Consider the following 21,732-nt stretch of genomic DNA (forward strand, 5'->3'; position numbering starts at 1 on the left):
CCAGAACCTAGGGGCTGCCTGTTTACCTACCAAGAAGGTGCCTCCCTGCCTGGCAGAGGGAAGTTTGTTTTATGACCTGGAATGCTTCGGTGCTCTTCCCAGGGCAGCTGCTCACTAAGCGGGGACCTCGCGTCCGTCATCACCCCGTTTGGATGGTCTTCAGTTTCTTCAGCTTTGAAACAAGGGCAGTTCCGGCCTTGCTGACCCTTTAATGAGAGAGCTCTTGGAATTGTAGGGTCTTGGCCTGTGTCAGGATCTGTTAAGATCCTCAGATGTGGGGACACCCGCCATGTCCCAGAGCTACTCCAGTGACGGCGGTGTGGAGCCCTGAGCGGCTCCCCAAACGTCAGGGTCTGTTTATTGGGTCTGCTTCTTGCTGGCTCTGTGCCCTCAAGCAAGTTGCTTAACTTCTCTGAGCCTCAGCTTCCCCATCTACAAACTGAAGACTAATATTAAATACCTTACAGAATTGTTAACTAAAAATACAGCACCTAGTGGGAGGTGAGCATTCGTTGCCATTTTCACGCTGCGACTTGAACCTACTGTGCGCCAGGCCGCTCCTGGGCACTCATGCTTGTCGTGTGGCCCCCAAAACAGTCCAGAGGAGGGTGTTTACCTCCTGCCATCTTCAGAGATGAGGTAATGACGTCGGAGTTCTGTCCTAGGGGCACACAGAACATGCTGGATGGAGCGGGATTCACACCTTCTTGCCAGCTTCGCCTTTGTTCCCATAGATCACACACACACACACACACACACACACACACACACACACACACACACACATACACAGCTGCCCCACTCTCTGGGACCCAGAGCCAGCAGCCAGTGACAACCTGGTCCACTGAGGGATGGCCTAGCTTGGGCATTTTAGCCCCCTTGGCCCATTGGGGGTTGCCTTGGCATTGAGCATGTCCCATCGTGGCCTCCTGGGTTGAAAGACAAGTGCCTGATCCCAGGGACCACTTGCGCCTCTTGGGAACACCCCCCCCCCCCCCCCCCCCGCCAAATCAAGTTAGGACAGTGACAGGGCCACGGTTGGCTCTAAGGGGCTGGGCAGATGCACACCCCTGCAGCTTAATTCATGGTTTCCTCTGGAGCTTAGCAGAGGAGGACAGCCCCCCACCGCTTGTCCCAGCCACCTGATTATTTGGCACTTGGTGTTGGAAAGTCATTTTTCCTAAGTGGATTGCAAACCAATAGCCTGGCCTGGCCTGGTTTCCCTCCCTCCCACTACTGGTGGTGGCCAGCCCCTCTCCCTTCCTGTTTGTCTCATCTCCTGAGGCGCTGTTCTTTCCAGGGATGCAGGCGGGCCAGGGTTTCCATCTGGCCCCTTTTGGGGGAGGACATTGCTGCGGGCACAGCCTATCTGCATTCCCAGGCTCTGAAGTTTCCTTGTCTGTTAGGGTGGAGGGTATGGATTTTGCTGTGGCAGAGACAACAGTCCAGAGGAGGGGAGGCTCTGGGTGAAGGCTGCTGGGAAGAGGGGCTCCATTTCTATGCGGCTGTCTGCCTTGGGCTTCCTGGAGGAGGGGGCGGGCCAAGCACCAAGGAGCCCAGGCCCGGCGCGACCGCCCCACGTCACCCCTCGTCACGCCTCTGTGGACCCCGGCTTGTCTCCCCACTTCCATCAGCCTGGCTGGCTGCAAAGGGCAGCTGTGCCTTCAGGGCAGAGCTGGCCTGGTTTGTGCTCCAGGCACAGTCACCCACTCCCACCCTTCACCTGCTGTGACGTCGCCGCGGGACACTGGAGGGAGGCTCCGGAGGTCCAGTGCAGGGGACGTTGGGGAGGGCTAGGGGGGTGGCATCCTCGCCCGGACGGATCGCTTCAGCATCCCGGGCCACCCTGACTGCTCCTCCTGGAAACAAGTCAAATCACACAGTATCATAGAGCTAGGACTGGTGTGTCCAAAGCACAGGCTCTTAAAAGCTGGGTGGGATGGGGAAACTGAGGCCCCCCCGGGAGGTCACCCCAGCTGGTCTCCAGCTGCCCACCCCTCCTCCGAGCCTGCAGCCTCACGAAGCCCGCCTTCCCTCCACAGGCACTGATTCCGGCAGCGAGGTGCTCCCCGACTCCTTCCCCTCGGCGCCGGCTGAGCCCCTGCCCCACTTCCTGCAGGAGCCACAGGATGCCTACATCGTGAAGAACAAGCCCGTGGAGCTGCGCTGCCGCGCCTTCCCCGCCACGCAGATCTACTTCAAGTGTAACGGCGAGTGGGTCAGCCAGAATGACCACGTCACGCAGGAGGGGCTGGATGAGGCCACGGGTGAGCCTGCCCCCCCTCGTCCGGTCACCCCCAGCACACCTGGGCCCAGGGGTTCCACCCTGGGCTCCCTGTGAAACTTCACATGGCCGTGGCTTCCCCCCCGCCGCCCCCATCCGCCGCCTCAGTTTCCCCTCTGGGATTCACCCTTGATCAGTATTTCCCCAAGGGTTGTCCCAGTCTGACTCTGGGTTACCAAATGAAAGTGCACCGAATCCTTGCTGAGTGCTCACTCTTTTTCTGGTTTCTCTCTGTCTCTGGCTTACATCACGGAGCAGTCTGGGGGCGGGGGTGGGGGTGGGGGGCTAGAGCTCTTACACACACGCACGCACACCCCAGCACCTGCTGTGCTCCCCGTTTAACAAAGAGCACCCCCCCAGCCCCCCACCGGCACGCAGCTAGAATCCTAGACCATCGTGAGTGCGGGAGGGCCTCAGTGTCTGTGGGAAATGATTCTGTTTCTTTTCATAAGAATGTTGCATTTCCTTCAAAGACATCAGTTGTTTTTAGTTTAAACAAGAGGTTGGTAATATCACGTAAATAACCACGGAGGGTGCGCTATAGGATGTAGCCCAGATCCCCAGGGTGAGGTGAACTTGGGGTCTCCGGGGCACCCCCGGTGGGGCCCCCGAGGCCAGGTGGTTGATTATCCGTCCCCAGGCCCCCGTTTACAGTACAGGACCCTCTGGGGTGGAGAGCCTATCCGGGGTTCGGGCCAGGGAGGGGGCCGTCCGCTGCTGGTTACCTGCAGGTGGCCAGTGTCGGGCAGGCCCAGCCAAGCCCGGGCTCTGGGGGTCCTTCGCCCCACAGCCTGCCTCAGCTTTGGTTTTGAGGCTTTCACCCCTTCCCTCGTCCTTCTCCTTTCTTAGCCGTCTCTCCTCTCCTTCTGTCTCTCCTGCCTCTCCCCCTTCTCACCCCTGTCTCTCTGTGTCCATCTTTTTTCCCTTATGTCTGTCTGTCTGCCACCACCCCCCGCCCCCCCCCCCCTGCCACCACATACTCTCTCTCCTTTCTGCCTCCTTCCGACTTCTTTTTTCCTGGAACAAGCTCGCAAATTTCAGAACCACCCAGGCTTAAAACCATACCCCAGAATGTACTTAATGCCACCCCAAACCGTATATGTTAAAACGGTTAAGTTTTGGGTTATGTATATTTTACCAAAATTCTGAAAGCATTTTAAAAAATAGATTTAGAGTGTCAGGCTCACCCAAAATCTAAAAATAAAAAAAAGGAATGTTGAAAAGAGAAAAAAAAGGAACATACCCCAGCTGCCCCTGTTCCCTGTACTGTGTGGCTCTGGGAAAGTCACCCACCCTCTCCGAGCCCCAGGTCCTCTCGTTGTAAACTGGGATGTTAACGGAAGGTCCCGGTGGGTGTGGAACAAGGTGGCGTAAAGTGCCAGGCGCTCAGTAAACCCCCATTTCCTCCGTCCTCTTTCTGGCTTTTTCTTGGCCTCTTTCCTCTTGAAGCCTGTCCTTCTTTCTCTGTCCCCCTGAGCCCCTCCGGCCTGTATCAGAGGTCACTTGTGGGGGTCCAGGCAGAGCAGAGGGATGGTGTACCCCCCTGGGGCCTCTCAGAAACCTTGCAATTAGTAGTAATAGTAACAGCATGGCATCTACTCCCCTGGTACCGGGCTCACGAGCCATGCCAGCCCGAGAAATTGGGGCACTCTTGTCCCCATTAGCTGCAAAGAATAGACTGTGGTCCTGTGGGCACTCCCTTGGCAGCAGTATGGCTGGTTTCATCCTCCTGCTCCCCACCCTGGCCCTCTCTGTGGCTCTGGAAAGACAGGGGATGATAGCAGTGGGCCAGAAGAGGCAGGACGAGCCCACCCTACCAGCTCGTGCCAGGTCGGGACAAGAGCCCAGTCCTGGGTGTCCTGGCCCAGGTCCCACCTGCCCCTTAACCACCATGCTGGAGGAGGTGGGCATGGGGGCGGGGGCACCTGGTGCTGGGGACCAAGTCAGAGAGACTGTAGGTCCCTGTCCTCCTTCTGGGTGATGATTTCTCTGTCCAGCGGTTGGGTGCTTCTGGATGGATGACGCCCTTGAGAGGGACCCCCCTGTCAGTTTCATAGCCTAGTGAATAAGGGGCGGGGGCCCCCTCTGTGCCGCCCTGGGCTGTGCAGCATTGGTCAAAGGCCAGGACTCCAGGCAGCCCCTGTGAGCAGCCAGCGTCATCCCTCTGAAGCAGCCTCTGCCCTCCTGGTGCTCCCGAGGGGCAGAACCCCAGCCCCCTTGCATTTAGATCCCTGGCCGTCAGGAGGGGGTTTCCCTCACTGTCTGGGCTCCTCGGGCAAAGGGCATCCTACCCCATGGTGCGGGAGAGTTAAGGCAATGAATTCACTGGAAAGGTCCAAAGAGGTCATGCATCTGGAGACAGAGCTTTAACCAGGGCAAGATACCAGATAGCTGATCTCAGCTCTGCCGGTACCTCGAGGTGGGACTTTGGGCCTGCCACTGACCCTCTCTGAGCCTCAGTTTCTTCATATGTGGAAGGAAGGGGCTGGATGAGACCCAAATGACCTTCCAGAGTAGATTTGTGTTCGGCCTTGGCTGGGTGCTATGGCAGAGTGATTGCCATGATCACTCTAGAGTTTACCCCGAGTGTTTTACTATGATGAGGGAACAGAAGCTCAGAGAGGCTGAGTAATTTAGTGAAGGTCACACAGCTGGGGAGTGAGGGTGGGGCCAGGACTCAAACCTGCCCAGCCACCCAACCGTACACTTGACCATCATGCCATAGTACCACAGAGTGGACAGCTGACAATCCTGCCTTCGACAGGCTCATCAGAGCCCATGTGCGGGCATGAGAGGGTGAGCTGGGACACGTGGCAGGGAGGAACAGCTTTAGGAATTCTGAGACGGGGACAGTCAGGAAGGGCTTCCTGGAGGAGGGGGCCTCACAGTCCTCCCACAAGCTTTGGGGAAGAGCTTTGGGTGGGGATCGTCATCTAGAGGGTTCACTCGTTCCCTGAGCACAAGGGACTTTTATCAAGGGTTGGCAGGAGAGTGTGTGACCCCTCTCTGGGTAGGCTGGTGGATGCTGTTATGCAGGGAAGCCCCCAGGCCCTGGTTGGGAGCTGTTGAGAGGTCCTAGGAAGAGGGGCCTCCCCCCAGCTCCAGCTCCTAACCAGAGACAGGCCACCTGCTTTCTTCACGTATTTCTGGAGCACCTTTCCTGGGCCAGGTCCTGGGTCACAGCAGTGAGCAGGGCTTTATTCTCCCGCGGGAAATATTTAACAAACAAAGTATCAGTAGATAATACAGTTCCGGATAGCGGTCAGGGGCGTGGGGAAGTCAGGCTGGGCGGGGGTTGATAACTACACAGCCCAGTGTTCAGTATGGTGCTTTGAGAGTGGGTGGAGATGGGCCAGGGTCAGAGAGGCGTTCCCTCAGGAAGTGAGGCCCAGCCCAGAGCTGATGGCGACCGGGAGTCCACTGGGCACAGAGGCGACGGAAGAGGGTTCCAGGCAGGAGACTGGGTGTGCAAAGGCCCTGTGGCAGGGGAGACCATGAGGAACTGGAAGATGCCCGGTGAGGCTGTAGTGGATAGACTGTGCAGGGCCAGAAGGCCACGTGGGGGATCTGGGTCTTCACATCGTGAGGACTGGAGGCACAGCCAGGGGACGCGTGGCATTGTGTGCTGTGAGGAGCGCACGCCAGCTGCGGGGCAGGAAGCCGACTGGACGGGGCAGAGGGCTCATGTTAGCCCTTGCAGTCTCCAGGGGAGTGGCAGTGGTGGCTGGGGCCAGGGTGGAGTCGGAAGAGACGAGAAAATAGATGGAAATGGAAGCGCTTGGCAGAGACAGAGGTCCTGGTGCCACGTCCCGTGCTTCCTGTCCTCAGACCCGCCCCCTGATGCCATCTGTCTCCTCCTCTCAGGCCTGCGGGTACGAGAGGTACAGATCGAGGTGTCGCGGCAGCAGGTGGAGGAGCTGTTCGGGCTGGAGGATTACTGGTGCCAGTGCGTGGCCTGGAGCTCCGCGGGCACCACCAAGAGTCGCCGGGCCTACGTCCGCATCGCATGTAGGCCGTCCTGACACCCCCACCCCGCTCCCCTGGGCCCCTTCCCCCTGCCCACGCCCCCTGGAGAGGAAACTCCACAGCTGTGGGGGCATCCCTTGCCCGCTGCAGAGACATGAGGGCACATGGATGCCAGCTCAGAAGAGGCCTCCTGGACCCAGAACTTAAGCCACCTCTGGCCTCAGGATTTCTAACAGCCTTTTGTAGCTACGTCTGTATAAGAGAGCTGCCAGCTTCCTCACCAGCCTGGGTTGTTATGTGCTTAGGATCCCAGCGTCAGGGAGGGACACCTGTTCCCCCAACCCCACCTGGTGAGGCCCCCACTTTGGAGGAGATGCCCAGGCAGAGCCCAGTTTCCTTGGCGTGCACTGCCCCCTAGTGGCCAGAGTGGGACGCGTGAGGCTTCTGTTCCGCCCAATTGTGCCTGATGACCCCACTTCCTTCTTCCACTCCTTCTTCCAGACCTGCGCAAGAACTTCGATCAGGAGCCTCTGGGCAAGGAGGTGCCCCTGGACCAGGAGGTTCTCCTACAGTGCCGCCCACCAGAGGGTGTGCCTGTGGCTGAGGTGAGCGGGGACTAGGAGAATACTTGGCATGGCAGAGACCGTGATGCCTCAGCCTCCCACAGAGAAGAGAACTACGGCCTCTGCAGAACTCGGCGTGTGCTAGACCCCAGCTCGGCCCTCCACAGGCAAAACCCCTCGGGATGGGGCAGAGCTGGGGCCAGATCCCCACGGGCTACTTGAGCAGGCCCCAGGCTGAGTCTCTTGCAACGGAGGTGCCTGTGGCTGTATCTTCCTCCCCCGCCCAGAAGCCGAAGCCCCAGCTTTGTGGATGCCAAAGGGCCTCACCGTGCATGTGTCCGAGCACGTGGCCTTTGCCCTAACGGCGAAGGGCTAACACTTGTGTTGCACGTCCAGGGAGTCAAGTACCGTCCTCCACACTTTGCACACTAACTTGTTTAATCCTTGCATCAGCCCTATGCGGTGGGTGCTAATAAATTCTGCCTTACGAATGATGAAATCGAGGCTGGCGTTAAGCCCCTTCCCAGGGCCATCTAGCTGGTGGGGTGCTCGTCACAACCACCGTGTGCTGCAGTGTTCGCCACAGGGCCCGGCCCGTGGAGGTCCAGCCTCACTCTGTCACCACCGCGGGTAGACACGGATAGAACTGCGGTCCTGTTTATGGCCGGGCCTCCCTTCCCCTCCAGAGAGGGCCCACTCCCCGCGATGCAGGTAAGCAGGTAGCGGGCCCTCATGCCCCCCACCCCCATCCCTGTAGGTAGAATGGCTCAAGAATGAGGACATCATCGACCCCACCCAGGACACCAACTTCCTGCTCACCATCGACCACAACCTCATCATCCGCCAGGCCCGCCTGGCAGATACGGCCAACTACACCTGTGTGGCCAAGAACATCGTGGCCAAGCGTCGCAGCACCACTGCCACGGTCATTGTCTTCGGTACGGGTCCTGGGGGTGGGGGGGGGCAGCTTGGGCCATATGCCCACCTCACCCCACCCTACACTGGAGGTCGGCAGGACCCTGGTGGACACGTGGGAGGATGCGGCCCGGAGAGGGGAGGTGCCTTCCCCAAGATCACACAGCAGCTAGTGGTCGGGTCAGGCACTCGTGGGCGTGGGGCTAGAACAGGGCCCCGTCAGCATCCTCACTCCCAAGCCTGGTGACCCAGCAGAGTGCGGAACCACTGCGCAGGCCTGTAGGATGTTCCTTGCTGTTCCCTCCGCTGGGAGGGGCAGAGCTATAGCTGAGATGCCCTGAGTATGGTAGAAAGAACCCTGCATCGGGTTTCAGGCACAGGTCGCCCGTTACCAGGTGACCCTGGCTAAGCGTCAGCCCTCCCTGGACCTTTGCTTGCCATCGCACAATGGGGCTGGGAACAGACAGTGACCCCCCCCCCCCCCCCGGTCCCCTCCAGTGTTGACGGTCGCGGCCAGATTTGTCTGCTGGAAACTGAGCCCCCAGTGCCGCAGCAGGTGGGGTCCAGTTAGGAAAGGCCTCAGCAGAAGGGCCTTGTCAGGACTGGAGATGGGGTCTAGGGGACCCATGGGCCGCAGAGCCAGGCTGACCAGCTGACACGTGCTGCCCTTGCAGTGAACGGTGGCTGGTCCAGCTGGGCAGAGTGGTCGCCCTGCTCCAACCGCTGCGGCCGTGGCTGGCAGAAACGTACACGGACCTGCACCAACCCGGCCCCGCTCAACGGAGGCGCCTTCTGTGAGGGCCAGGCCTTCCAAAAGACTGCCTGCACCACCGTGTGCCCAGGTGAGGCCCCGGGCCGGCGGGCGTCCTGCCCACACCCAGCGCGCCCCGGTCCCCAGCCCTGCCTTCTGTGCGTGGCGTCTGCTGCGGTCAGGACAGCTGCTCTCTCCCCATGGTGGTGCTTGTTCTGGGGCCCACAGCTGGCCGAGCAGGCTGGACACGATGCTGTGGCCTGTGCCCTCTCGTTCCGCGCCCGGCTGCCAGAGGGACGGGGAAAGAGGCTCTGAGCTGCAGTCTGCCGGGGGGGGGGGGGGGGAGCTCTTCCACCCTCCGGGCCGTAGGGTCCCAGCGCTGCCCGGGGTCAGAGAGCCTGTCCTCCTGCCCGAGACTTTGGCTGCCGCCCCTAATCCTGCAAAGGTCCTCTCTCCCCTCACCTTTGTCTCAGTCTGCGCGTCCCCGTCTGTGCGTCTGTGCGCGCCTGGTTTTGTCCCGCCCCTTCCACGTTTGCGTGAACCATGTGGTATATTTCCCTTGGGTTTGTGTCTTCGCGGGTGCACCGGGCTGTGTCTGTGTGAGTGGCCTCCTGTCTGTGTCCTCTCTGCCCGCACGGTGCCCCTGACTGCGCTGGCAAGGGGCCATGTGGCTATGGGTGGATACATCTCTTCGTGTGGCTTCTGTGTCCTGGGCTCCCGTCCTGCTGGAGTGTGTGTGTGTGTGTGTGTGTGTGTGTGTGTGTGTGTGTGCGCGCGCGCGCGCGCACCGCTGTGTGCCCTGGGCTCCCCTCCTGCCGTAGTGTGTGTGTGCACGCGCGCGTGCGCGTGCACCGCTGTGCTCTGTACACATACCTGTGCGCGCATGTGCCCCACGTGCCGTGTGCTGTGCTCCTGCAGTGGACGGAGCGTGGACGGAGTGGAGCAAGTGGTCAGCCTGCAGCACTGAGTGTGCCCACTGGCGCAGCCGCGAGTGCATGGCGCCCCCGCCCCAGAACGGAGGCCGAGACTGCAGCGGGACCCTGCTCGACTCCAAGAACTGCACCGACGGGCTGTGCGTACAGAGTGAGTCCTTGCGAAGGCGGGGCCCGGGGGCGGGAGCTCTAGCCGGATGAGGCCCCTCCCACCCCGCCCCGCCCCGCTCCGCCCCGCCCCGCCGCCGGCCCCAGGCCTCCAGCGCTGGCCTCGGTGGAGCAGCCCCTGGGGCCTCTGCCCACTCGCCACGTGCATCACCTCATCTGCGCGTTTCCTGTCACATTCACCATCCTTTCTTTGCCACCTATGTCATTGTCTTTCCCTTTATTTCCCTCGACAGATAAGAAAACTCTAAGTGACCCCAAAAGCCACCGTAAGTCCCATTTCATGGCTGTCCTTTTTTCTCTGGGGGACCCTTGCTCTCCTTGGCTGGCTTTTCCAGGGTGTGGGGTGCAGGGCAGGGCACAGGGAGACTTGAAGGTGCCCCCCCCCCACCAACCGTCCATGGGCCCCCCCACCTTGGCCACCAATGCTGCACGTGTCACAGCCTCCATCATGTGCAGACAGGCAGACCCTCAGCCCACAGAAAGGACACCATCCCGACCCTCCCATTACGGGAGAAGATGAGCCTCAGAGGGAAGGGACTTATCCAAGGACTCAGCCAGGATTTGAACATCAGTACTTACGTGACCCACGCCGGTGCTCTTAGCCTTGTCCCCTCAGCCTTCCTCTCCGCAACAGAGCCAGTGCAGAGGCCCATACCGTCCCTTCCGGTGCCCCTACTGTATCCCCCAGCGAGGTTCTCCTAGCGTCAGCCCCGAGGGGGTCTGGTCCACTTACCCCCCAGGCCGTCCTGCGGCCACACCAGAGCAGTAAAGCTGCTCGGGCAGATCGGCCTGTGGTAATTAAACCATAATTTCCAAATAATTCCGGGTTCATAAAATCAGCAGTGGGCCCCTGGGCCCAGCTCACAGGGGGACCAGGCTCGTGACTGGTGAGCGATTATCAGGTGACCCTCGATGGTTACGGAGAGCATCGGGAGGCAGACCCGAGCCCCGAGGGCCTCCTGGCAGCAATCCCGGGCGCCAGGGCCCTCCGGGGAGCCCAAGAGTGAGGGCCACCGAGGAGAGATGGGGCCAGAAGGTGGCAGAAGTGGGCGGACACCAGGACTGAGCCGTGCCCTGCCTCCCAAAGGCTCAGTCGGCACCAGGAAAGTGGGGCTTGGAAGGGTCCAGGCAGGGAAAGCAGGCCTCCCTGTCTGCGGGCCCTCCCAGGAGGGGAGACCGGACATTGGCTTCCTGGAGGTCCCCAAACAAAAAAGAGGGAAGAGCAGGCATCTTGGCTCGGCCTGTGTGCTGTCCAGTGTCCTAGCCACTCACCACGCATGGCTCTTCCCACTTCCATTTAACTTGGTGAAAACTAAATACATTTTTAAACACTGAGTGCCTCAGTCAGAGCGGCCACGTTTTAGTTGTTCGTTAGCCACACGTGGCTAGTGGCTGTCACGTGGGACAACGCAGACACAGAATGCCTGTCATCGTGTCAATGCCACCTCCCTGCCTGGGCCGTGTGGGGTTACTTGCAGCTGTGTGGCAGCCTGCCTGGGGGAGGAAAGTGTAGCCGGTGGGTGGCCTCCCCTGAGCCCCTTCCTTCCCCTCCACCTGCTCACCTCCTCTCCACCCCATCGCCTTGCATCTCATTCCCTCCTCCTGCTCCCCCTCTGCCGCCATCCCCTCCCCTCAGCCCAGGATGCAAGTTGAGCTCAGGGTGGCTGCTTACAGAGATTACCGGGAGCCGGGACCTCCGGCCCTGGGATGTGCTGCAGGCCACAGCGAGGGCCTCCGTTTGCATCCTGGCTGGGACAGGACACTGTCTCTTTCTCAGCAGTGAGCAAGGAGTTACCTGTTGGGACTGCCCATGAGTCCTCTTGCGTTTTTCTGCACGGGGGGGAAGCAAGACAGGGGATCTGAGGCCGTTTTACTCATCGAGACTGATGCGCAGAGAGGTTGAGGCTTGCCTGCGGTCCCAGCCAGTCATGAGGGCTCAGACTAGGACCTAGCATGGCGCTGATCTGTCCCAGGACCTGGGTCTCTGCCCCTGCCCCTCACCCAGCCCTCCTGTCCCCGCAGTGCTGGAGACCTCGGGGGACGTGGCGCTGTACGCGGGCCTCGTGGTGTCCATCTTCGTCGTTGTGGGCGTCGTCATGGTGGTGGGGGTGGTGGTTTACCGCCGCAACTGCCGGGACTTTGACACGGACATCACCGACTCGTCGGCCGCCCTCACTGGCGGCTTCCACCCCGTCAACTTCAAGACTGCGAGGCCCAGTAAGGACCTGGGAGTACCCGGGGTGGCAGATGCAGGCAGGGTACCCAGAGGGGCACGGCAGCCAGCCACACCGGCCAGACTGGAGTGGGGCCTCCCCCTGCCCGAGGTCTTTCTAGACTTCGCTCGAAAGATGAGTGTAGATCCTTAAAAAAAAAAAAAAATTAAAAAAAAATGGGGCGCCTGAGTGGCTCAGTCGGTTAAGCAACCGACTTGGCTCAGGTCATGATCTCACAGTTCGTGGGTTCAAGCCCCGCGTCGGGCTCTGTGCTGACAGCTCAGAGCCTGGAGCCTGCTTGGGATTCTGTGTCTCCCTCTCTCTCTGCCCCTCCTCTGCTCACACTCTGTCTCTCTCTCTCTCAGAAATCAATAAACATTAAAAAAAAAAAATGTAAAGGTGAGTGTAGATCAGAGAGGTACAGAGAAGGAAGGGAGGAGCCCACGTGCTGAGTCCCCAAAGCTTCCTGCAACGATGGCGGTTGAATCTTTGGCAGCTGGGCTTTTGGGTGGGATTTTGCAACAGAAGGGCCCCCGGCGGGAGCAGAGGATGGGACCGGGCCAGCGAGGCACAGCTGGGTCTGACTGTAGCCCCAACCCCTGCAGACAATCCACAGCTCCTGCACCCATCCGTGCCTCCGGACCTCACGGCCAGTGCCGGCATCTACCGCGGGCCCGTGTATGCCCTGCAGGACTCCGCCGACAAGATCCCCATGACCAACTCACCCCTGCTGGACCCCCTGCCCAGTCTCAAGATCAAGGTCTACAACTCCGGCACCACCGGCTCGGGGCCAGGCCTGCCAGATGGGGCTGACCTGCTGGGGGTCCTGCCGCCCGGCACGTATTCCGGCGACTACACCCGGGATGCCCACTTACTGCACCTGCGCAGTGCCAGCCTCGGCTCCCAGCAGCTCCTGGGCCTGCCCCGCGACCCGGGGAGCAGCGTCAGCGGCACTTTTGGCTGCCTGGGTGGGAGGCTCAGCATCCCGGGCACAGGTGGGCTCCTCCTGCCCCACTTGCCTGTCAGCCCGGCCTCTGCATGTCCCCTCTGGGCATCCCCAGCCCCTCCCCCCTCTCCCCCCAGCAGAAGATAGGGCTTCCCTGATCCCATTTCACAGATGGGGAACATGCGGTCCAGGGGAAAGAAGGGACTATAACATAGAAGACTTGGGGTCCAGGCGTTTCTCTGTCTCACGAAGGCAGGGGAACCTTGGACCAGCCCCTCTCTAAACCTTATCTGTTAAGTGGGAGGGAATATGTCTTTGTAATCCAACAGGCCTATAGAGCACTACTGAGAAGGTAGAGCCATCAGCTGATAGTTTCCCAGTGTGACACTGATCTGGGGCTGGAGCTGGCCCTGGAGCCTTTGAACTTTGGCACTTTGCCCCATCTCTATACCCCACCACAGTGCTGGAGGCCCCTGTGTTAGCAGATGTACCCATAGCTGTCAGTGGCCTGGGCTCCCCCTTGTACCTAGTCCCCGAGCTTCTGTCCCCCCACCTTGCTGGTGACCACCTGGAGTTCAGGAGATGCCTTTCTCCCCCTGCCCCAAGCTAGGAGCCAACCAACCCCCTCCCCCACCCCCCCATCCCCCATTCTAGGCTCTTAGATTCCCTCCAGCCCCTCCCTGCTGACCTCCTTCTGCCCCTAGGGGTCAGCCTGCTGGTACCCAATGGAGCCATCCCCCAGGGCAAGTTCTACGAGATGTACCTCCTTATCAACAAGGCAGAAAACACCCTGTGAGTGGACAGACCTCAGTCTGGCATGGGCTGCCCCCCTTCTCTTCCTCTCCCTGCTGCCTGGCCACCCTGGGTTCAAATATCACCATCTGAGCCAGATCCTAAAGTAGCCCTCCAAGCAAAACCTTGACAGATCTTATTATGTCCACATTTAAAATGTGCAGCACCGGCACAGCGAATCATAAAACTGAAAGGCGATTGACAAAGTAGCTACAATACGACAAGAGGCTTATCCTTACTATATAAAGAGGCTTTAGAGACCAATAAAAAAAGTAAACATTTCACTACAAGAATGGGCAAAGGATATGAACAAGTGATTCACACATACTCTTTGATGCAAGCACATACACACACACACACACACACACACACACACAGTGGCCAGTAGATTATGAAAAAATGGCCAGCCTACTTTGTAGTCAGAGAAATAGAAATTCAAACAGCCATGAGACACTAGGAGTTTTTTGTTTCTCGAATTTGCAAAGATTTTTTTCAAACGGCCTGACCTCCATATTGACAAGAGTGTGGGACCTCGGCCCTCCCATGACATGCAGGAGGGAGCACGGGCTGGTACCAGCTTCCCAGAGGGCAGTTTAGCAACGCTTAACCAAAAGCATCCCAAGCGTGCAGAACCTTTGAAAATACGAGCAAAGACATAGCTGAGAACGCTGCAGCGGAAGAGCAGAAATCTGAACACACTCTCAAGGCCTAGGCCGTCTTTCTGCCTCTCCTTAACCCCTCACCTCCGGGGGCCCAGGGGTGGAGACCTGCCTCTGTCACCGGGGTAGAGGTGGGGTAGAGGTGGCAGGCCCACACCGGTCCCTTGCTGAGCTTCAGGCCTGCCCTCACTGCCTCCCTCCTGCCTTCTGCCCTGTCCCCAGCCCACTTTCAGAAGGGACCCAGACGGTATTGAGCCCCTCAGTGACCTGTGGGCCCACGGGCCTCCTGCTGTGCCGCCCCGTCATCCTCACGGTACCCCACTGTGCTGAAGTCCGTGCCGGCGACTGGATCTTCCAGCTCAAGACCCAGGCCCACCAGGGCCACTGGGAGGTGAGGAGCCAAGGCTCGGGGTGGGGGGTGGTGGGGGGCAGGGAAAGCGGGGCAGATCTATCTGAACCTGCCCTGGGAGGCCTCAGAAGCTGAAAGAAAGCCCCTTTTCTCCCGGCCCAACCTGGGTGGATCTCTCCATGGCCTTGACTGTGACCTCTTTGCCTCCCCGTGTAGGAGGTGGTGACCCTGGACGAGGAAACCCTGAACACGCCCTGCTACTGCCAGCTGGAGGCCAGGTCCTGCCACATCCTGTTGGACCAGCTGGGCACCTACGTGTTCACGGGTGAGTCCTACTCCCGCTCGGCAGTCAAGCGTCTCCAGCTGGCCATCTTCGCCCCTGCCCTCTGCACCTCCCTGGAGTACAGCCTCAGGGTCTACTGCCTAGAGGACACGCCCGTAGCGCTGAAGGTAAGGACAGGCCGTCAGTAGCACACAGCCCTGGCACACGGTGGCTGTATCACCCCCCCCCCCGGAATCGTGGTACTTTCCAGGCACCCCTCTACCGCCATCAACCTCATTAATCACTCATTGCTCAAACACTGAAACGGCATCAGACTAGCGAGATACAGTTTTGCCCTCACCAAACTGCAGGCTAGAGGCGGGGGAAAGGACAGGGGGCCTCGCTGAGGGAGGGCTAGGCGAGCACCAGCCTGAGAGGGAGAGGATCTGAGAAGGCTTCACGGCACATTAACCTTAGACCTATGCTCCAAAAGCCAAGGAAGGGTGCCCGGAAGAGAAGGGTGAAGGCCATCCCAGTGGGCACGGCCACTGACGCAAAGGCAGGTGTGTTGTCCCATGTGACCGAAGCACTCAGGGGCTGTTTCTAGGACCTCGAGCTCATCCTGACACTGGAAAAGCATAGCCCCTTGGCCTTGTGTTGACCTTCTCCTGCCGCCCACCTCTCTGCGAAGCCTCCAGGGCCTTTCCTGTAGCTCCAGACCTCCCTTGACCCAGGTCTAGGGTCCCCTCTAGCTCCTGTCTCCCAGTCTCGCGTGACTTGTCCCCAGCTCCAAGTCGAGGACTGATGCAACATGGGTGAAAAGGCCTCATGGGAGAGTGAGTGTCTTCTGCTGGGCCAGGCTGGCCTGAAACTGCAGAAGGCCCACAAGGGATCAGGGGTTGCGAGGAGAGGCTCTCGCGGCCTAGATCTCTGAGTACTGGGGCGCTGGCCAGTGTCCAGCTTTGATCAGAGAATGGGGGGGACGGCAGGAGGAAAGCCACCACATTTGAGCTTGATGGCATCACTTATTTATTCAGTCCCCGTCTGTCTGTCTGTCCGTCCATCCATCCATCCATCCATCCATCCATCCATCCAGCTGGGCAGCAGCCCATCTCTCTGTATACTCATTCACTCAGCAGTCCATCTGTCTGTGCAGCCATCGCCAACCATCCATTCGTCTTTCCTTCCGTCTGTCCTTCTGTTTGTATATCCATCTGTTTGCATATCCATCTACACATCCATCGTCTGTCTGTATCTATCTACGCAACTCTTTATCCATCCATTCATCCATCTACCTGTCCAGTCATCTATAAATCCAGTTATCTATCCATCTGTCCCATTATCTGTCCATTCACCCGTCTATTCACACAGTGTGTCTTCGCTGAGCACTTACCAAACTGGCCAAGTATGACGGGCTCCCCCTTCCCGTTGCCTCCTGCCCGCAGGAGGTGCTGGAACTGGAGCGGACCCTGGGTGGCTACCTAGTGGAAGAGCCAAAACCCCTGCTGTTTAAAGACAGTTACCACAATCTGCGCCTGTCTCTGCACGACATCCCCCATGCCCACTGGAGAAGCAAGCTGCTGGCCAAGTACCAGGTGAGGGCTGGGCCACAGGAGGTGGCGAATGACGCCGGGGCAAGGGGAACATTCGGTCTGCCCGCGGAAGATCGGTTCCCCCTCCCGGGCCTTGGCCTTCCTGTCTCCTTCCTCTAGGCTTGCCCCCGCCTCCCCGAGTCTCTGTCTCCCTCCCACCCCACTCTCCATGCCCCTAGTCGTCCCTAGGCAGGTCGTCACGTTCCGTGCCACCGACAGCCACGTCCCCCCCCCCCCGTCACATTCCCACACACAGATGTCTACAGATGTCATCTTCAAACAGGCCTTGCCATCTCTAAGAGTGCTCATGCCTGGCCGACCATCCAGAGTCGTCTCGGATGGTCACTCCCCTGTGCCTACACCTACCTGAGCAACCCCATGGACTCTGCAGGGCCTCCAGCCCCAGACGTACACGCGCATGTGTGCATACACATACACACATGCGCACACGCATCCAGGCTTGTGCCGCCTTCCCCAGACGCTCCCTTTCTCGGCTGAAGGGCCCCTGACCAGCTCTTCTTCCTCTTCCTCTCTGGACGGAGAGGAAGGCCCTGCCCCCTGGGGGGGGGGGGGTCCCATCGCTCCCTGAGGTTGGCCCCCTGACCGGCCTCTGCCTCCATTCCCTGAGGGTAGGGCAGGGCAGGGCAGGCTGGCCTCACCTTGACCCTGACGCCCCTCCCTCAGGAGATCCCCTTCTATCACATTTGGAGTGGCAACCAGAAGGCCCTGCACTGCACCTTCACCCTGGAGAGGCACAGCCTGGCCTCCACAGAGCTCTCCTGCAAGATCTGTGTGCGGCAGGTGGAAGGAGAGGGCCAGATCTGCCAGCTGCACACCACGCTGGCAGAGGTGAGGCGGGAGGACGGACACTCCGTGGGGCCGGGGGAGGCAGCGTTCAGACCCGCGTGCATGGGGATGCTGCCTTCCGTAGATAGGTCCCCATCAGCTCCCAGGTCTGAGCTGGGACTCCGTCACTTTCTGCACACTTATTGAGTGGCTGGTCCTGTGCTTGGCCGGTACCAGGCAACAGATGAAATCACCAAGTCAGAAGGTAGGTCTTAGGGAGGAAGAGACCATCGACCTTGTGTCAGGTCAGTGCTTAGCCCAAGCCTATGGCTCTCCTCCACTATACATCCACATTGAGGTTTACAAAACCCAGGCCACCCAGGACAGCAGCGCGAGAAGTTCCTTGGGCAATGTAAAAAGCACCGATCAGAGGCCTAGACCCAGCTCTCTACCGAACTTGGCACGTGACCATGGGCAAGTCACTTCCCCGTTCTGGACTTCATTCCCACGTGTGTAAACGTGCGTCTGTGTGGAGTAGACTGTGGCTGAGGCTCCTTATGGCTTTGGAATCACGAGCCTGCACCCGCATCGGCCTGGGACAGTGCATCTGCCTGGTCCACCGCAAGGACCGTTGGGCACGCAGCCCTGGCCCTTGGAAGCCGACCTTCTGGGGGAGGAGGTTTTTGAGCAGCTGACCTGCCCGGAGCGTGGGGAGGAACCCCCATGAGCTCACAGTCCCAGTGCAGGAAGGTCGGAGGGGCGGATGCTAGTGCTGTGCATGGGGGAGCCCCCTGCCCCTCTCACCTTGCCCCCTGCCCTTCTAGACACCTGCTGGCTCCCTGGACGCCTTCTGCTCTGCCCCTGGCAGCACGGTCACCACCCAGCTGGGACCCTACGCCTTCAAGATTCCACTGTCCATCCGCCAGAAGATATGCAACAGCCTGGATGCCCCCAACTCGCGGGGCAATGACTGGCGGCTATTGGCGCAGAAGCTCTCCATGGACCGGTGGGTGTTGGGCCAGGCCGGCCCCACCCCAACCTCCCTTTGTCCCCCAAGGGGCAGGTGGGGCAGGCAGCCCGACAGTCCAGGATCAGATCCTTCCATTTGCGGTAGATCAGGAGCTGAGGCTTGGGTGTGCTCAGTCTGAGAAGCCCATTTTTTGGGGAGTGCCATACTCGGCGTGCTGGCCCGTGAGGATCAGGTGAGGCCAGGACACCAGGGGTCATCACCATCTGCACCCCCGGGCCCAGGACGGAACAGGTGTTCTGGAAATGTTTGCTGAGTGACGGTGTATTTTGGTGTCGAAGCCCTTCTAGAGAATCTAAAATGCTGCATAAATATAATGGCAATAGTAATTATTAGAATTACATTATACTTACTGAGAAACCATTTAATAAACCTGCATTGAGCAGATGCCGCGTAGAAGACACCTGACTAGAAATGGATGGGCTTTACAAAGAGTCTAAGGCTCTGTTCCTGCTCTCGGGGTAGTGTGTGGGGCAAAACCAAGCAGGGAACAGATGCGGGAGGAGGAAAGATTGGAATGCTAGGTTTGGACAGTCTCTCCTGAGGCCAGTGTCTTTCAACAGGTAATAATAACAATGATGATGGATGATGATGAGCAAAACAGTTTCCATCTTAGGGATGAGGAAACCGAGGCTCAGAAAGGAGCAGTGGCTTTCCCAGGGCCACACAGCCCCCAAGCAGAGGGGCTAGGGTTCCGACCCAGGGTCGGGGGACCTCAGAGCCTTCCCACTTCCTGGTGCTCTGTCCACTTCCAAGCTCCTGGGAGGTGCTGAGTGTTGGGGGAGCCCAGTGACCCTCTCCTTCCCTCCGCCAGGTACCTGAACTACTTTGCCACCAAAGCGAGCCCCACGGGTGTAATCCTGGACCTCTGGGAAGCTCTGCAGCAGGATGACGGGGACCTCAACAGCCTGGCGAGTGCCTTGGAGGAGATGGGCAAGAGTGAGATGCTGGTGGCCATGGCCACTGACGGGGACTGCTGAGCCGCCCCGGACCGTGGACTGGGAGGGCTGGCAGGAGGCGGGCACAGAGGAGGCAGCCTCGTGTGAGGCAGTGCGGCCCCTGCTGCCCCCCAGCTCACAGCCAGAGGCGCCCCCTCCTCCTCCTCCCCTTGCCCCATTCCCAGACCACAACCAGCCTTAGCAAATCCATGTACTCTGTTGTCAGGAAGACCCAGTGTTCCTTCTCCACCCCTTGCTGTCCCCCCTGCCCTTGGATCTCCGTGGAGGAACTGAGACGAGGCCTCTGGAGGCAGCGAGGGGAGCCAGGAGGTGGCCCTCCCTCCCTCCTCCCACCCCCACCAGCCACCTCCGCCCCAGGAGCTCTGGGTGACGTTTGTCTTAGATGCGTTCTTCGGTTTCTTCCTCAGTTACTGGTTTCTCCCTCCCACCTAAGTCCTCTTCTCCTTTCACACCGTTTTCCTCTTTGAAGAGTCAAGTACAATTCAGACGAACTGCTTTCTGTCGTCCAAAGCAAAAAGGAAAAGGAAAGGAAGAAAGAAAGATTCAGACCCCTAGTCAGGCTCAAAGAAGAAAAAAGAGAAACACCAAAACCACAAGGGAAAAGAAAAACCCAGTTTCTTAGGAAACGCAAATGATTTATTATCCAGATATTTGGATAAGTCCTTTTTAAGAAAAAAAAAAAAAAAAGAAAATGAAAAACAACACAAAAAAATAGAAAACTCTTTTCTTGAGTGTGGATGAGTGTGGGCTTGCTCATGGTTCTGGCCAGGAGTGAGCGTGTGTGCATGTGTGGGTGTGTGTGTGTGTGTGTGTGTGTGTGAGAGAGAGAGAGAGAGAGAGAGATTGTCAGGGAGAGAGAGACAGAACAGGGAACATCTTGCTGCTAATGATTCTGTCTTAGGCTAAATTCCTACAAGGCCTCAGTTTCCCCAGGTGTACAGGGTCGAACGGGGTTTTAGCCACGGTACCATGTTTCCCTCTAAAATTCTGAGCAGATGCTGAATCTTTAAAGGCAAGGAGCCCTGAGATCTGGAGTGGGCTGGGGTCCTCCCTCCCACGTCCCCAGGCAGATGCCCCACAGGCTCCCTGGGCTGGCTCCTGGAGAATCCAGATTAAGAGGCCCAGGGATGGAAACTGGGCAGACCAGGCCAGCTGTGAGCCAGGGACAATGTTTCCAGTGCCCCGGTCTGGTGGCTCCTGGAAAAGGGGGTGGGGCCCAGAAGTGGGGCTCTAGCAGAGAAAGAAGTGGGTGGGGAGAGTCTCCCATGGGCACTTCTCTCCTTCACCCCAGGGTGGGAGCAGCCAGGTCACCCCTCTACCTAGCAGCCCCCAGACCAGGTGGGCTGGTGCAAATTGACACTCCGCTAATGCCCAGGAATCCGGGAACTGGTCTCCCCCAGCCTCAGTTTCTCCGTCTATAAAGCAGGAGGGCTGGATAAGCGGGCCTCTGACTGCAGAAGCCTGAGCTTCTGGGCCTCAGCGTGGCTTTACGGAATGTGTGAGCAGTCAGCCCTGCGGGCTGGGAGGCTGGGAGGTGGGCAGGCTGGCTGTGCTCTACGCCCCAGTGCAGGAGGACCTGGGGAGGGCTGTTTTCCCAGCTCTGACCTCTACCGGCAGCTCCCTTAGCCCTGTTCTCACCCTCCCACTGCAGTCTGGGAGGTCTGAACAGGCAGGGCTGCCAGAGTGGAGGGGGCTGGTACCTCCTCACCAGCCTGCTCCGGGATGCTCCAAGGGCCCAGCAGGATCCCTTTTTGGCTGGCTGATCATGGCCGGGACCAGGCTCTTACGGCTGGCACAGAGGCCTCCTCGCAGGCCTCTCCCTGGCACCCGGGGCAAAGCAAGAAGTTCTGGGCACTGACCCCAGGGCTTGCCCCAGCTAGTCCATGACCAGCCTGGGCACATCCTGGCCCTTGAAAGTCTGGTATCCAGGGAGGAAAACAGGTTTGGGGGCTCCAGTCCTAGCCGGCGACCTCAGCCTACCCTTCCCTGCCATGGACTCGGGCTCATGGGGGTTCTCGCCCCCTGCCGGCGACCCTGGTGGGGGGTAGGTTGGCCACGGACAGACAGAGGCCTGCTCGGTTTGAGAAAGGATCTCTCCTATCAGCGCTGCTGAAGGAGCCGGGCCTGCACTCAGAGCTTGGCAACAATGGCTCTCTGCCCCAGGGCCTGTGTGGTGTTGCCTCGCAGGCCGCGAGGCTTCCCTGCCAAAGGTGCCTATCTGCTGTGGGCTCAGCATCCCTGATGAGTCCTGGCCTGAGCTGTGCAGGCAGGGGTGACAACATGGCCCGGAGAGAGCAGCCTGACCAGTGCCATGAGAGGCTTTACCTGGACGCTTCCCATCAGGCTCTGCTCACAGGCAGCCTGGAGTCCAAAGACCAGCACCCCAGCTCCAGCTGTGCCAGTAAACTGCTGTGTGACCTTGGGCATAGGACTGCCTTCTCTGGGCCTCACTTCCTTTTTACACTTGCAGCTGCTGTCTGACCGCCCTTGGGTTCTGACACACACGGACGGTCATTCTGGGTTTCTCGTGGGAGGGAACCCTGCCGTGTTCTGCCGGGCCCCTCCTCC

The 21,732-nt window shown here is 59.4% G+C and overlaps 1 protein-coding gene across 2 annotated transcripts in view; it reads left to right on the forward strand.

Annotated features, from left to right (window-relative positions):
• The window catches only part of UNC5B (unc-5 netrin receptor B), a 79,683-nt gene extending 59,820 nt beyond the window's left edge, over positions 1–19,863 (forward strand). The window contains exons 2-17 of one of the 2 annotated variants that reach the window (XM_019444442.2): positions 2,043–2,267; positions 6,149–6,292; positions 6,752–6,855; positions 7,571–7,751; positions 8,403–8,570; positions 9,398–9,562; positions 9,813–9,845; positions 11,602–11,796; positions 12,398–12,787; positions 13,443–13,530; positions 14,412–14,580; positions 14,755–14,988; positions 16,246–16,395; positions 17,077–17,241; positions 18,003–18,184; positions 19,020–19,863. In XM_019444442.2, coding sequence (XP_019299987.1) covers positions 2,043–2,267; positions 6,149–6,292; positions 6,752–6,855; positions 7,571–7,751; positions 8,403–8,570; positions 9,398–9,562; positions 9,813–9,845; positions 11,602–11,796; positions 12,398–12,787; positions 13,443–13,530; positions 14,412–14,580; positions 14,755–14,988; positions 16,246–16,395; positions 17,077–17,241; positions 18,003–18,184; positions 19,020–19,185 — 2,759 coding nt within the window. In that variant the 3' untranslated portion in view covers positions 19,186–19,863. The remainder of the gene's footprint in view (positions 1–2,042; positions 2,268–6,148; positions 6,293–6,751; positions 6,856–7,570; positions 7,752–8,402; positions 8,571–9,397; positions 9,563–9,812; positions 9,846–11,601; positions 11,797–12,397; positions 12,788–13,442; positions 13,531–14,411; positions 14,581–14,754; positions 14,989–16,245; positions 16,396–17,076; positions 17,242–18,002; positions 18,185–19,019) is intronic. The other variant, XM_019444443.2, reaches the window with a different exon arrangement.
• The last annotated feature ends 1,869 nt before the right edge of the window (positions 19,864–21,732 follow it).

This window comes from Panthera pardus, unplaced genomic scaffold (assembly GCF_024362965.1).
Source record: "Panthera pardus isolate Hobbes unplaced genomic scaffold, ASM2436296v1 HiC_scaffold_22, whole genome shotgun sequence".
Classification (NCBI taxonomy): Eukaryota; Metazoa; Chordata; class Mammalia; order Carnivora; family Felidae; genus Panthera; species Panthera pardus.